The sequence below is a fragment of the Lucilia sericata genome, unplaced genomic scaffold (assembly GCF_015586225.1).
Source record: "Lucilia sericata isolate MDLA Ls3-8-SP2 unplaced genomic scaffold, ASM1558622v1 Contig001869F_arrow, whole genome shotgun sequence".
Lineage (NCBI taxonomy): Eukaryota > Metazoa > Arthropoda > Insecta > Diptera > Calliphoridae > Lucilia > Lucilia sericata.
This window is the reverse complement of record NW_023995758.1, coordinates 45,515-63,028: the sequence shown is the minus strand read 5'-3', so window position 1 is coordinate 63,028 and position 17,514 is coordinate 45,515. Positions and strand designations below refer to the sequence as shown.

Here is a 17,514-nt window from a genome sequence, read left to right as displayed (position 1 = left end):
AAATGAGTGGTTTAGGTTAGGTTGAAGCAACTTCTTTTGATAACTTATGATTAATACAACTATTTAGGGTGATTTTTGACCTTTGTAAGTAAAGGATTATTTTTTAAAAAATGTACATTTAATTTTTGAGTTTAATTTGATTTTTTTTAAATTTATTTTTAGAATTTTTGTTTAAATTTTGTTTGTTAAACATTTTAGTTAAGCCTAAAAGTAGACTTTATTTTTATGGTTTATTTAATGCCTAAAACTAAACTCTTACTAAAAGCTTAAGTTTAAAAAAATCTTTCTAAAAACTATTAGCTTAATTTATAGTTCAATTCATTTTTTTTAGTTTTTTTCAACTTTACAAAAAAAAAAAAATTCAATTCTTAATTGATATTTTAATTTTCCATTAGTGATATTTTTGTTGCTGTTGTTGTAAGTGTTAAATTCGTAACTATAATTTAATAAGTCATTAAGGTTGGTTTAAATCCTAAATTTTTTCTTTGCAAAAACAAATGTATTTCTCTAAAATTAGGACGATTTGCTTCATTGCGCTGCCAACATTCACACATTAAATCATAAATTTCACGGGGACAATTCGCCGGTATGGGTAAAAGTTGCTGTAAATTAAATTTAAAACTTCATAAAATATATATTTTTATTTAAACTTCATAAAATAAACTTACATATTGATTATCATCTTGATAGATATGTCCTATATTTTCTATAACTTTAGCATCATTTAAATGTTCATACGGCTGTTCTCGCGCAAATGTTAATATTTCCCATAGTGTTACCGCAAACGACCAGACATCTGATTTTGAGTTAAATTTACCCTAAAATTAGCAAGAAAAAATTAAATTAAAACATTTATTTATCTCCTTAAAAACTTATTTTCCCTTAATCTACTCTAACTCTTTCATTATCCTCTACATTTATTTCTCTTTTTTTACTGCTAGCCTTTACGAAAAAACAACACTTTATAATTTTCAAGTTTAAAACGCACTTTAACCATAAATTACTCAACTAAAATTAACTTTATTTTTTTAATCAAATATTATCCTTGAAACATTTTTAAAATCATATACATATATATATACCATTGTTATTCACAAAAAAGAATAATAAACATCAGCAGAAATAAAACTAATGGCCTTTTATATGAAATATATGGCATGCACTCACACACACACACATACTCTCATATCCCTGACTGTAGCGTAAAAAAGGATAAATTCCCAAAAGCGAAAAAAGAAATAACCACACTAAATAAATTAATTAACTACACGATAACAAGCAAAAACGCACACGTTTACATACTTGACTATGTATTTCTGTTGTTGTTTACGTAAAAAGGAAACGGAACAATGCAGACATACTCACAGAAATACTTATGTTCCACTATGCACGCATTCTTTCATATACATATATAGAGAGAGACATACACCAGAGAATTCTTAACGTATCAAGAAGAATGGCGTACAATCATACTTATATACATACATAAGACCAAATATAAACAATGTCAAAAGAATGTAGCTGCAAATAAAGTAAAGTATGTTGAACCCTACTACTACTATAAGGATCCAAATGAACAAGAACAGAACTGGAACAGAACTACAACAGAACTAGAACAACAACTAGAACAGAACTAGAACAGAACTAGAACACAACTAGAACAGAACTAGAACAGAACTAGAACAGAACTAGAATAGAACTAGAACAGAACTAGAACAGAACTAGAACAGAACTAGAACAGAACTAGAACAGAACCAGAACAGAACTAGAACAGAACTAGAACAGAATTAGAACAGAACTAGAACAGAATTAGAGCAGAACTAAAACAGAACTAGAACAGAACTAGAACTAGAACAGAAGTAGAACAGAACTAGAACAGAACTAGAACAGAACTAGAACAGAACTAGAACAGAACTAGAACAGAACTAGAACAGAACTAGAACAGAACTAGAACAGAACTAGAACAGAACTAGAACAGAACTAGAACAGAACTAGAACAGAACTAGAACAGAACTAGAACAGAACTAGAACAGAACTAGAACAGAACTAGAACAGAACTAGAACAGAACTAGAACAGAACTAGAACAGAACTAGAACAGAACTAGAACAGAACTAGAACAGAACTATAACAGAACTAGAACAGAACTAGAACAGAACTAGAACAGAACTAGAACAGAACTAGAACAGAACTAGAACAGAACTAGAACAGAACTAGTTCTGAACTAGAACAGAACTAGAACAGAACTAGAACAGTACTAGAACAGAACTAGTTCTGAACTAGAACAGAACTAGAACAAAACTAGAACAGAACTAGAATAGAACTAGAACAGAACTAGAACAGAACTAGAACAGAACTAGAACAGAACTAGAACAGAACTAGAACCGAACTAGAACAGAACTAGAACAGAACTAGAACAGTACTAGAACAGTACTAGAACAGAACTAGAACAGAACTAGAACAGAACTAGAACAGAACTAGAACAAAACTAGAACATAACTAGAACATAACTAGAACATAACTAGAACAGAACTAGAACAGAACTAGAACAGAACTAGAACAGAACTAGAACATAACTAGAACAGAACTAGAACAGAACTAGAACAGAACTAGAACAGAACTAGAACGGAACTAGAACAGAACTAGAACAGAACTAGAACAGAACTAGAACAGAACTAGAACAGAACTAGAACAGTACTAGAACAGAACTAGAACAGAACTAGAACAGAACTAGAACAGAACTAGAACAGAACTAGAACAGAACTAGAACAAAACTAGAACAGAACTAGAACAGAACTAGAACAGAACTAGAACAGAACTAGAACAGAACTAGAACAGAACTAGAACAGAACTAGAACAGAACTAGAACAGAACTAGAACAGAACTAGAACAGAACTAGAACAGAACTAGAACAGAACTAGAACAGAACTAGAACAGAACTAGAACAGTACTAGAACAGAACTAGAACAGAACTAGAACAGAACTAGAACAGAACTAGAACAGAACTAGAACAAACTAGAACAGAACTAGAACAGAACTAGAACAGAACTAGAACAGAACCTAGAACAGAACTAGACATAACTAGAACATAACTAGAACAGAACTAGAACAGAACTAGAACCAGAACTAGAACAGAACTAGAACGGAACTAGAACAGAACTAAGATAGAACAGAACTAGAAACATGAACTAGAACAGAACTAGAACAGAACTAGAACAGAACTAGAACAGAACTAGAACAGAACTAGAACAGAACTAGAACAGAACTAGAACAGAACTAGAACAGAACTAGAACAGAACTAGAACAGAACTAGAACAGAACTAGAACAGAACTAGAACAGAACTAGAACAGAACTAGAACAGAACTAGAACAGAACTAGAACAGAACTAGAACAGAACTAGAACAGAACTAGAACAGAACTAGAACAGAACTAGAACAGAACTAGAACAGAACTAGAGCAGAACTAGAGCAGAACTAGAACAGAACTAGAACAGAACTAGAACAGAACTAGAACAGAACTAGAACAGAACTAGAATAGAACTAGAACAGAACAGAACTAGAACAGAACTAGAACAGAACAGAACTAGAGCAGAACTAGAACAGAACTAGAACAGAACTAGAACAGAACTAGAACAGAACTAGAACAGAACTAGAACAGAAACTAGAAACAGAACTAGAACAGAACTAAAACAGAACAGAACTAAAACAGAACAGAACTAAAACAGAACAGAACTAAACAGAACAGAACTAGAACAGAACTAGAACAGAACTAGAACAGAACTAGAACAGAACTAGAACAGAACTAGAAATAATTGCTTCTGGTCTATTTACATATATAAGACAAACAAACACAACCCACTGTAGGGTATTTGACAACATGAACAGAACTAGAACAGAACTAGAACAGAACTAGAACAGAACTAGAACAGAACTAGAACAGAACTAGAACAGAACTAGAACAGAACTAGAACAGAACTAGTTCTGAACTAGAACAGAACTAGAACAGAACTAGAACAGTACTAGAACAGAACTAGTTCTGAACTAGAACAGAACTAGAACAAAACTAGAACAGAACTAGAATAGAACTAGAACAGAACTAGAACAGAACTAGAACAGAACTAGAACAGAACTAGAACAGAACTAGAACCGAACTAGAACAGAACTAGAACAGAACTAGAACAGTACTAGAACAGTACTAGAACAGAACTAGAACAGAACTAGAACAGAACTAGAACAAAACTAGAACATAACTAGAACATAACTAGAACATAACTAGAACAGAACTAGAACAGAACATAGAACAGAACTAGAACAGAACTAGAACATAACTAGAACAGAACTAGAACAGAACTAGAACAGAACTAGAACAGAACTAGAACGGAACTAGAACAGAACTAGAACAGAACTAGAACAGAACTAGAACAGAACTAGAACAGAACTAGAACAGATACTAGAACAGAACTAGAACAGAACTAGAACAGAACTAGAACAGAACTAGAACAGAACTAGAACAGGAACTAGAACAAAACTAGAACAGAACTAGAACAGAACTAGAACAGAACTAGAACAGAACTAGAACAGAACTAGAACAGAACTAGAACAGAACTAGAACAGAACTAGAACAGAACTAGAACAGAACTAGAACAGAACTAGAACAGAACTAGAACAGAACTAGAACAGAACTAGAACAGAACTAGAACAGATAGAACAGAACTAGAACAGAACTAGAACAGAACTAGAACAGAACTAGAACAGAACTAGAACAGAACTAGAACAGAACTAGAACAGAACTAGAACAGAACTAGAACATAACTAGAACATAACTAGAACATAACTAGAACAGAACTAGAACAGAACTAGAACAGAACTAGAACAGGAACTAGAACAGAACTAGAACAGAACTAGAACAGAACTAGAACATAACTAGAACAGAACTAGAACAGAACTAGAACAGAACTAGAACAGAACTAGAACAGAACTAGAACAGAACTAGAACAGAACTAGAACAGAACTAGAACAGAACTAGAACAGAACTAGAACAGAACTAGAACAGAACTAGAACAGAACTAGAACAGAACTAGAACAGAACTAGAACAGAACTAGAACAGAACTAGAACAGAACTAGAACAGAACTAGAACAGAACTAGAACAGAACTAGAACAGAACTAGAACAGAACTAGAACAGAACTAGAACAGAACTAGAACAGAACTAGAACAGAACTAGAACAGAACTAGAGCAGAACTAGAGCAGACTAGAACAGAACTAGAACAGAACTAGAACAGAACTAGAACAGAACTAGAATAGAACTAGAACAGAACAGAACTAGAACAGAACTAGAACAGAACAGAACTAGAGCAGAACTAGAACAGAACTAGAACAGAACTAGAACAGAACTAGAACAGAACTAGAACAGAACTAGAACAGAACTAGAACAGAACTAGAACAGAACTAAAACAGAACAGAACTAAAACAGAACAGAACTAAAACAGAACAGAACTAAAACAGAACAGAACTAGAACAGAACTAGAACAGAACTAGAACAGAACTAGAACAGAACTAGAACAGAACTAGAACAGAACTAGAACAGAACTAGAAATAATTGCTTCTGGTCTATTTACATATATAAGACAAACAAACACAACCCACTGTAGGGTATTTGACAACATGAAAGAGAGTCTCAAACATATGTGTAAACAACATAATTTTTGCTTTTATTGTTGTTAAAATTTTTTTTTTCGTTTTTGGTGAACTAAAAGCCTGAAACAAAACGCAGCAAAACAAAGAAAGAAAAAGTTGGTAATAAAATGTAAAAGTGTATAAAAATAACAAGAGCAAAAACAACAAAAAGAATAAAATAAAAACAGGAAAATCAACAACGTATACTATAACAACAACAGAAATAGCAAGAACAGCAGCATTGGCAAACAACCAACAGAATATATGTATGTTTGTATGTATATAACATTTTTAAAGCTTACGGGCATGACTTCAACCGGAAAAAAAGACAAATACACTTACACTTCCCCACTACACAAGTACAAGTACTTGTGTGTGGGTCCGTATCTCGAAATACAAGATGCACGCAATAATAAACACTCACTCACTGATATAAACTTACGAGGGTTAACAGGAAAAGGATTTAAGAAAATTCCTTTTCCTATAGAAGACAATTAGGTCTGTTGGCATTCTTTCAATTCTGCCTAGTACCTACAGAAACATTTCTATAAATTTTCCGACTATTCTGTACATTTTCTCCTATATAATGAAAGTGTTTAACAAATGAAAACCAACACTGCCATACGATAATAACACCGACACAGATGTTTTTAAATACACTTTTATTTGATATTACGACTGTGAGTATTTTGGGAAAATGCAAAAAGCTTTAGTTTTTAACATTCGTTGTTGTAATTTTTCTCAAAAGAAAAAAGCAGTACAAGCAAGAGCAGAAATAGAGGTTGCGAACAAAAGGTCGTTTTAAGTACCCATAACTTGGGGTATATTTATTAAAACAATAATAACAAGAAGGAAAATAATGGAACTTAAAAACAACAGTAGCAGAAAACAACTAAAAATACCAGATACAACAATTAGTTGTACATTAAAAAAAAGATTTTGAAAAAACTTGGCTTTATGCCATGTTCATTAAAGTTTGTAACTAACTAACTAACTAACTAACTAACAACTAACTAACTAACTAACTACTAACTAACTAACTAACTAACTAACTAACTAACTAACTAACTCCTAACTAACTAACTAACTAACTACTAACTAACTAACTACTACTAACTACTAACTAACTAACTAACTAACTAACTAACTACTAACTAACTAACTAACTAACTAACTAACTAACTAACTAACTACTAACTAACTAACTAACTAACTAACTAACTAACTAACTAACTAACTACTAACTAACTAACTAACTAACTACTAACTAACTACTAACTAACTAACTCAACTAACTAACTACTAACTACTAACTAAACTAACTACTAACTACTAACACTAACTAACTAACTAACTAACTAACTAACTAACTAACTAACTAACTAACTAACTAACTAACTAACTAACTAACTACTAACTAACTAACTAACTAACTACTAACTAACTAACTAACTACTAACTAACTAACTAACTAACTAACTAACTAACTACTAACTAACTAACTAACTAACTAACTAACTACTAACTAACTAACTAACTAACTACTACTTAACTAACTAACTAACTAACTAACTACTAACTAACTAACTACTAACTAACTACTAACTAACTAACTAACTAACTACTAACTAACTAACTAACTAACTAACTAACTAACTAACTAACTAACTAACTAACTAACTAACTAACTAACTAACTAACTAACTACTAACTAACTAACTACTAACAACTAACTAACTACTAACTACTAACTAACTAACTCACTAACTAACTAACTAACTAACTAACTAACTAACTAACTAACTAACTAACTAACTAACTAACTAACTAACTACTAACTAACTCACTAACTAACTAACTAACTACTAACTAACTAACTAACTACCTACTAACTAACTAACTCTACTAACTAACTACAACTACTAACTAACTACTAACTAACTAACTAACTAACTAACTAACTAACTAACTAACTAACTAACTAACTAACTACTAACTAACTACTAACTAACTAACTAACTAACTAACTAACTAACTACTAACTACTAACTAACTAATACTAACTAACTAACTAACTAACTAACTAACTAACTAACTAACTACCTAACTAACTACTAACTACTAACTAACTAACTACAACTACTACTAACTAACTAACTAACTAACTACTAACTAACTAACTAACTACTAACTACTAACTACCTAACTAACTCTAACTAACTAACTAACTAACTACTAACTAACTAACTAACTAACTAACTAACTAACTCTAACTAACTAACTAACTAACTAACTAACTAACTAACTAACTAACTAACTAACTCTAACTACTACTAACTAACTAACTAACTAACTAACTAACTAACTACTAACTAACTAACTACTAACTACTAACTAACTAACTACTAACTAACACTAACTAACTAACTAACTACTACTAACTAACTAACTAACTACTAACTAACTAACTAACTAACTAACTAACTACTAACTAACTAACTAACTAACTACTAACTAACTAACTAACTACTAACTAACTAACTAACTAACTAACTAACTAACTAACTAACTACAACTAACTACTAACTAACTAACTAACTAACTTAACTAACTAACTAACTAACTAACTACCTAACTAACTAACTAACTACTAACTAACTAACTAACTAACTAACTAACTAACTACTAACTAACTACTAACTAACTAACTAACTAACTAACTAACTAACTAACTAACTAACTAACTAACTAACTAACTAACTAACTAACTAACTACTAACTACTAACTAACTAACTAACTAACTAACTAACTAACTACTAACTAACTAACTACTAACTACTAACTAACTACTAACTAACTAACTAACTAACTAACTAACTAACTAACTAACTAACTAACTACTAACTAACTAACTAACTAACTACCTAACTAACTAACTAACTAACTAACTAACTAACTAACTAACTAACTAACTAACTAACTAACTAACTAACTAACTAACTAACTAACTAACTAACTAACTAACTAACTAACTAACTAACTAACTAACTAACTAACTAACTAACTACTAACTAACTACTAACTCTAACTAACTAACTAACTAACTAACTAACTAACTAACTAACTAACTAACTAACTAACTAACTACTAACTACTAACTACTAACTAACTACTAACTAACTAACTACTAACTAACTAACTACTAACTAACTAACTACTAACTAACTAACTAACTAACTAACTAACTAACTAACTACTAACTAACTACTACTAACTAACTAACTAACTACTAACCTAACTAACTAACTAACTAACTACTAACTAACTAACTAACTAACTAACTAACTAACTACTAACTACACTAACTAACTACTAACTAACTAACTAACTACCTAACTAACTAACTAACTACTAACTAACTAACTAACTAACTAACTAACTACTACTAACTAACTAACTACTAACTAACTAACTAACTACTAACTAACTAACTAACTAACTAACTAACTAACTAACTAACTAAACTAACTAACTAACTAACTAACTAACTAACTAACTAACTAACTAACTAACTAACTACTAACTAACTAACTAACTAACTAACTAACACTAACTAACTAACTAACTAAACTAACTAACTAACTTAATTAATTAATTCCCTGTCTGGGCAACCCACACACTATTTGCGCAACCTGCCACTGTTTACCCGAAAAACGCAAAATAAAAATGAATAATATTTTTTTTCTACATTCCACTTTGGTTAGCATCTACAAAATTTGGACTACTGCTCCTGGTTCTTGTTGTCATCATCTCGTTTGAGGGTGAGTTGGGTAATGGTTTGGGTTTTTCGGTTATTTCATCAAAGTTAAAATTCATAACATTTTGTACAATAAATAAGTTAGACCTTGGCAAATATGGATTAAGTATATAAATAAAACATGGAAACAGCAAAACACACCTAACTACGTTAAAATTTTTGGCAAACAAAAAAAAAAAAAAAAGAAATATTCTTTCATTAAACAAAAGTGTGCAAGGAGTAGTGGTAGTAGTAATAGTAGTTAAAACACTACTACACACATTTATATATCTAAACAAAGGTTTTCTTTTATTTGTATTACTTTAGATGTGAGTGTGTGTATGTTTTTGCCACTAGAAATGAATTTTATACGGGAGGGTAGAACTTTTCTTTTGGCTTCTATGTGGGAGTAACAACTTTTAAAACATCTGTTCCTTTTCATTTCATTATAAGCATTGTTGTTAAAATTAAATGACAAGAGGTCCTTTTAATGGAATATTTGAAGAGGACATTATGAAATTTATATGATAAATTAAAATATATATGTATATGTACATATATAAGATAATTAGCAATGATATGGTTAAAATTATGTGGTTGTCCTTTAAGAAAAGGAAAAGTTCCTTGAAATTTATGAAACAGAAAACAAAAGGAAAATGTTTGGCTTCCATGAAAGTAAGAATAATGATGTTTAAAAGGAGTCTTTTTAAGTTCGATGAAACTATAGACTAGACTATAGACTAGACTATAGACTAGACTATAGACCTGACTATAGACTAGACATAGACTAGACCTTATAGACTAGACTATAGACTAGACTATAGACTAGACTATAGACTAGGACTATAGACTAGACTATAGACTAGACTATAGACTAGACTATAGACTAGACTATAGGACTAGACTAATGACTAGACTATAGACTAGACTATTGACTAGACTATAGACTAGACTATAGACTAGACTATAGACTAGACTATAGACTAGACTATAGACTAGACTATAGACTAGACTATAGACTAGAATTATGACTAGACTATAGACTAGACTATTGACTAGACTATAGACTAGGACGATAGACTAGACTATAGACTAGACTATAGACTAGACTATAGACTAGGAATCTAGACTAGACGATAGAACTAGACTATTGACTAGACTATTGACTAGCACTATAGACTAGACTATAGACTAGACTATAGACTAGACTATAGACTAGACTATAGACTAGACTATAGACTAGACTATAGACTAGACTATAGACTAGACTATAGACTAGACTATAGACTAGACTATAGACTAGACTATAGACTAGACTATAGACTAGACTATAGACTAGACTATAGACTAGACTATAGACTAGACTATAGACTAGACTATAGACTAGACTATAGACTAGACTATAGACTAGACTATAGACTAGACTATAGACTAGACTATAGACTAGACTATAGACTAGACTATAGACTAGACTATAGACTAGACTATAGACTAGACTATAGACTAGACTATAGACTAGACTATAGACTAGACTATAGACTAGACTATAGACTAGACTATAGACTAGACTATAGACTAGACTATAGACTAGACTATAGACTAGACTATAGACTAGACTATAGACTAGACTATAGACTAGACTATAGACTAGACTATAGACTAGACTATAGACTAGACTATAGACTACTAGACTATAGACTAGACTATAGACTAGACTATAGACTAGACTATAGACTAGACTATAGACTAGACTATAGACTAGACTATAGACTAGACTATAGACTAGACTATAGACTAGACTATAGACTAGACTATAGACTAGACTATAGACTAGACTATAGACTAGACTATAGACTAGACTATAGACTAGACTATAGACTAGACTATAGACTAGACTATAGACTAGACTATAGACTAGACTATAGACTAGACTATAGACTAGACTATAGACTAGACTATAGACTAGACTATAGACTAGACTATAGACTAGACTATAGACTAGACTATAGACTAGACTATAGACTAGACTATAGACTAGACTATAGACTAGACTATAGACTAGACTATAGACTAGACTATAGACTAGACTATAGACTAGACTATAGACTAGACTATAGACTAGACTATAGACTAGACTATAGACTAGACTATAGACTAGACTATAGACTAGACTATAGACTAGACTATAGACTAGACTATAGACTAGACTATAGACTAGACTATAGACTAGACTATAGACTAGACTATAGACTAGACTATAGACACTAGACTATAGACTAGACTATAGACTAGACTATAGACTAGACTATAGACTAGACTATAGACTAGACTATAGACTAGACTATAGACTAGACTATAGACTAGACTATAGACTAGACTATAGACTAGACTATAGACTAGACTATAGACTAGACTATAGACTAGACTATAGACTAGACTATAGTCTAGACTATAGACTAGACTATAGACTAGACTATAGACTAGACTTTTTATTTTCTACACTTTAATTTTTTTCTATTTCCGGTTTGAAAATACTATTGAAATTATATGAAAAACCATGTTTTGTAAATTTTATTTGATTTTTTCTATTTATTTCATGTCTAAATCCTTTTAGGAACAAGTTTAGTGTATGTGTTTTTTCCCCCAGAACTAGTGTTGAACTGGGGGAAAAGAACACAGAAAGTGCACTACTCTGTTACGTAGTTATAGTAAATAGTTTACGAACGAATGACTACCAAGTGGAAAATTAGTGGAAAATGAATATTTATGGTTGCTGCAGCAAAGGATTAAGGCCAGAAAATATACTAAGTAAGAACACTCATACATACAAAATTTTCGGGTATTTCGGTTGAAGGGAGTAAAAAGCGAAAAAGTATTGTGAAAAAGTAATAACAACAGCAAATTGTATGAATTAGTTTGAAAAAACATACATATTAAAATAAATATAGAAAATATCCTTGAATATTGCCCCTATAAACAAAAATATGTTAAAGTTTAACAAAAGAAAAGTAATAGGAAAAGGGTTATTAAGAAAAGAGGTGTTAGTGGAATAGAAATTTTCAAAAATTTCTGTTAAAAAGTTCTTTTCGGTTGTTTAAAAAATTTTATGCTGAAAGTTTTATTTAAGTTTTTAAAAATTTTGTTTTTTGGCGCCACCCCAATTTAAATTCCTAATAAAAATAACAAAATATCTAAAATCAAAGACTTTATTAAAACAAAATATATTTTCCCTAAAAAGGTATAAAATTATATATTCATTAACTTACCAATAAAACACTTTCCCAAGCCATCCATCGTATGGGCATAGGTTGGGTTTGACGACCAGCCGAACCCTCCAATTGACAATAGTCACTCGTATAAGCAGAACGATTTATCACAGTACCAATAGTGCAGACTTTAACGCTATATTCGGGGCCGATAATGCAACTTCTGAAATAAGTAAAAAAATATATAAACATGCTTTTAATCAAAACAAATACTTGGGCTTTATTACTTAAAAATATCATTTTTAATATAAAATATTAAAATATTAAAAAAAATACAAAATTTTACCCACTTCAATAACTTGTTAATGTCCATTTATGGTATATGCTTCAGAACACATTCTATAACAAAATAAATATTCCCTGTTTTAACCACAAATCATATATTTTCAAGTGTTCTTTGGTGAACAGTTCTTCATAATAATACTTCCACAAAAAAAACATCCCTTAATTTACACCCTTCATTCAAAAAATGTAGTTTCCTGCCAGTATCTCAATCATCTTTATGTTATAAGTGTTGATTTTTATTAAACTCCCTTTAAATTTCAACGTTGTTGTTTTTTTTTTCAAATAACAAACGTTAAATAATCTTTATTGTAACAGTTAGTGCCAGTTTTGCAAAGAGCATTTTTGTAATGAATTAATGTTTGTTTTGTTTATTCTATTTCCCCCTTATAAATATTAAATTTTTTCTTAAATCTAGTTATTTTGCTTATTTTTTGAGTATCATCATCAAACATTATTTGTCCCGCAGACATATCACTCTAATATCTGGTCTATACTGGATTTCATAAATGTTTTGCGCCCAGGGCAAGATGAGTTTTAGCTTTTTTTTCTGCTTTAAATTCAAAATGGCAAACGATTTAGGAAAATAAATGGGAGTTTAAAAACAAAAAAGGTAGAATTAAAAAGGCACTAAAACAACTAAAAAATAGTCTAGTCTATAGTCAAGTCTAGTCTATAGTCTAACCTATAGTCTAGTCTATAGTCTAACCTATAGTCTAGTCTATAGTCTAGTCTATAGTCTAACCTATAGTCTAGTCTATAGTCTAACCTACAGTCTAGTCTATAGTCTAGTCTATGGTCTAGTCTGTAGTCTAGTCTATAGTCTAGTCTATAGTCTAATCTATAGTCTAGTCTATAGTCTAGTCTATAGTCTAGTCTATAGTCTAGTCTATAGTCTAGTCTATAGTCTAATCTATAGTCTAGTCTATAGTCTAGTCTATAGTCTAGTCTATAGTCTAGTCTATAGTCTAGTCTATAGTCTAATCTATAGTCTAGTCTATAGTCTAGTCTATAGTCTAGTCTATAGTCTAGTCTATAGTCTAGTCTATAGTCTAGTCTATAGTCTAGTATATAGTCTAGTCTATAGTCTAGTCTATAGTCTAGTCTATAGTCTAGTCTATAGTCTAGTCTATAGTCTAGTCTATAGTCTAGTCTATAGTCTAGTCTATAGTCTAGTCTATAGTCTAGTCTATAGTCTAGTCTATAGTCTAGTCTATAGTCTAGTCTATAGTTAGTCTATAGTCTAGTCTATAGTCTAGTCTATAGTCTAGTCTATAGTCTAGTCTATAGTCTAGTCTATAGTCTAGTCTATAGTCTAGTCTATAGTCTAGTCTATAGTCTAGTCTATAGTCTAGTCTATAGTCTAGTCTATAGTCTAGTCTATAGTCTAGTCTATAGTCTAGTCTATAGTCTAGTCTATAGTCTAGTCTATAGTCTAGTCTATAGTCTAGTCTATAGTCTAGTCTATAGTCTAGTCTATAGTCTAGTCTATAGTCTAGTCTATAGTCTAGTCTATAGTCTAGTCTATAGTCTAGTCTATAGTCTAGTCTATAGTCTAGTCTATAGTCTAGTCTATAGTCTAGTCTATAGTCTAGTCTATAGTCTAGTCTATAGTCTAGTCTATAGTCTAGTCTATAGTCTAGTCTATAGTCTAGTCTATAGTATAGTCTATAGTCTAGTCTATAGTCTAGTCTATAGTCTAGTCTATAGTCTAGTCTATAGTCTAGTCTATAGTCTAGTCTATAGTCTAGTCTAGTCTATAGTCTAGTCTATAGTCTAGTCTATAGTCTAGTCTATAGTCTAGTCTATAGTCTAGTCTATAGTCTAGTCTATAGTCTAGTCTATAGTCTAGTCTATAGTCTAGTCTATAGTCTAGTCTATAGTCTAGTCTATAGTCTAGTCTATAGTCTAGTCTATAGTCTAGTCTATAGTCTAGTCTATAGTCTAGTCTATAGTCTAGTCTAGAGTCTAGTCTATAGTCTAGTCTATAGTCTAGTCTATAGTCTAGTCTATAGTCTAGTCTATAGTCTAGTCTATAGTCTAGTCTATAGTTAGTCTATTGTCTAGTGTGGAGTCTACCGTAATTTTGATTCTTGTTGCAAAGCTGTTAATGAACTAAGTTTACCAATTAAAATCTAATATTAAAAGTTTGTCAAGTGGTCAACAGAGTCTATTTTGAATGGAAGTGTACGTCTCAATTGCGCAATATTTTAAAGGGGTTGTTATGGATTAAAATTTTTAAAAATTTGACCTTAATAAAACCATAACAAAACCCGTTAGAAGTAACCATGAAATTATTTAAAAATATATAAAGAGACAAATTAAAGCACAGGCAGCATATGTTGGAATTAATGCTAGATTTGCATGAAATAAACGAATAAATTGAATTAAGAAATGTTTAAAGGAGAATTTTCAATTTCATCAGCCTAAGGATATATAAATCTTTTCATAATTTTTACTTTCATTTTCCATATTTCCTTTAACCCACTCTCAATGTGGTTGTTAAATGCATATGTAAAATCCAGTTTACATTGATATCTTCATAGATAAGTATGTATGTATGTATGTGGAATTTTCATTTAATTCTTAACATATGTTACTTAATATTCCAGACAATAGAGTCAAACTCCTTCCTGGTAGGAAAACACTTGTTTCGTTGTAACAAAAGTTATGTTTATAAAGAAAAGGAAATTAAAAGTAACGAAGGATGTGCTCTTGATATCTAAGAAAAAGGTTGAGATGTTTCTAGTTGAGAAAGTATTTAAATATTTATTTGTTATTAAAAAAAAATAAACAAATATATGTATGAATATTTAAATAACTAGTCTGGAAAGAGTTTTTTATGTTTTTTCTAAAGGAAATTACAAAATTAAGTGAAGGGGAAAGATAAAAAAGTTTACTTTTTCTTTTGTCGAAATAAAGGATGCCTGAGAAAATTATAAGAAACTTGAAATTAAATTTATTAAAATTTAGAAAAAAGTGTAATATATATTATGATTTCGTTTTGAATTAAATAGAAAAATTGACACCATAAAGGAAAAAGAGCTGCAAATAAAAACTGTTTCAAAATAATCTTTTAGAGTTGCCATCAGTTCTACTTCAATTCTAGTTCAGTTCTAGTTCAGTTCTAGTTCAGTTCTAGTTTAGTTCTAGTTCAGTTCTAGTTCAGTTCTCGTTCAGTTCAGTTCAGTTCTAGTTCAGTTCTAGTTCAGTTCTAGTTCAGTTCTAGTTCAGTTCTAGTTCAGTTCTAGTTCAGTTCTAGTTCAGTTCTAGTTCAGTTCTAGTTCAGTTCTAGTTCAGTTCTAGTTCAGTTCTAGTTCAGTTCTAGTTCAGTTCTAGTTCAGTTCTAGTTCAGTTCTAGTTCAGTTCTAGTTCAGTTCTAGTTCAGTTCTAGTTCAGTTCTAGTTCAGTTCTAGTTCAGTTCTAGTTCAGTTCTAGTTCAGTTCTAGTTCAGTTCTAGTTCAGTTCTAGTTCAGTTCTAGTTCAGTTCTAGTTCAGTTCTAGTTCAGTTCTAGTTCAGTTCTAGTTCAGTTCTAGTTCAGTTCTAGTTCAGTTCTAGTTCAGTTCTAGTTCAGTTCTAGTTCTAGTTCAGTTCTAGTTCAGTTCTAGTTCAGTTCTAGTTCAGTTCTAGTTCAGTTCTAGTTCAGTTCTATTTCTAGTTCCAATTTTACAACTTGTTTAATTGAATTTAATAAAATGGAACACACAAATAATTTGTTATCTTTACATTTACTCAAAATTTTGAGTGAAAGGTTTAATTTACAATATGACGATGTGACAAAGGAAGAAGAAGGAGCATCAAAAAAAAAAAACTACAGCCTGAAAATTTCAAAAGAATTATTCACATGTTGGACTTTTCAATTTTTAATGTTTTAAATGCAGACATTTGCGAACAAAAAAAGTAAAACGCAAACACGCTCACACCAGAAATAAGTAAAAGATAATTTAATACAGGACATTCCATCAGACAAAATGTCCTGATGACGGTGACGACGGCAGCAGCGATGAGGATACTGATATTGATGATGAACGCAAATAAAGACAAAATACGCTAGAGCTACTTACAGTAACGATATCATGCTGTTTTCGTTTGTTTTTTTTTCGCTGAATACTATGAAAAACATAACGAAAAATACGTTTTATTTTGACAAGTATTGACAATGACAGTGACACGTGTCAATTTTCCCTTTTTCTTCAAGTATTGTGTTATTTTGAATTGCGTAGCGTTATGTTAAGGCAATATATAGAAAGAGAAACAGATATGACATAAAGGAGGATTTTTATTTATGTGTCAGAATCTGCTCCAACTCCAACCCCGAGTCTGGTATATTCATACATACGTGAGTACGCGTATACGAAGACATGTGAGAATGTACACTTAGAGAAAATCATTGAATCAATGAAGATTTCGTTTAAACACGGAAACTGTATTCGAACTGAAACTGAACTAGAACTGTTCTTCATATAACTGAACTGTTACTGAAATATACATAT

The 17,514-nt window shown here is 30.8% G+C and overlaps 1 protein-coding gene across 1 annotated transcript; it reads right to left on the bottom strand.

Annotated features, from left to right (window-relative positions):
* Positions 1-353: 353 nt before the first annotated feature.
* Positions 354-17,099, bottom strand: LOC119612908 (discoidin domain-containing receptor 2-like). The gene is made up of 4 exons (XM_037968798.1): positions 17,086-17,099; positions 12,739-12,901; positions 669-818; positions 354-602 (listed from the first exon to the last, which is right to left on the bottom strand). The coding sequence occupies exons 1-4, from the start codon at positions 17,097-17,099 to the stop codon at positions 444-446; spliced, it is 486 nt and encodes a 161-aa protein (XP_037824726.1). The 3' UTR covers positions 354-443.
* Between the last annotated feature and the right edge of the window lie 415 nt (positions 17,100-17,514).

Coding starts and splice junctions, on each gene's coding strand:
- LOC119612908 (XM_037968798.1), bottom strand. Junction 819..12,738: donor CTTGGGAAAGTGTTTTATTG/GTAAGTTAATGA, acceptor TGCTAATTTTAG/GGTAAATTTAACTCAAAATC. Junction 603..668: donor ATCAAGATGATAATCAATAT/GTAAGTTTATTT, acceptor TTTAATTTACAG/CAACTTTTACCCATACCGGC.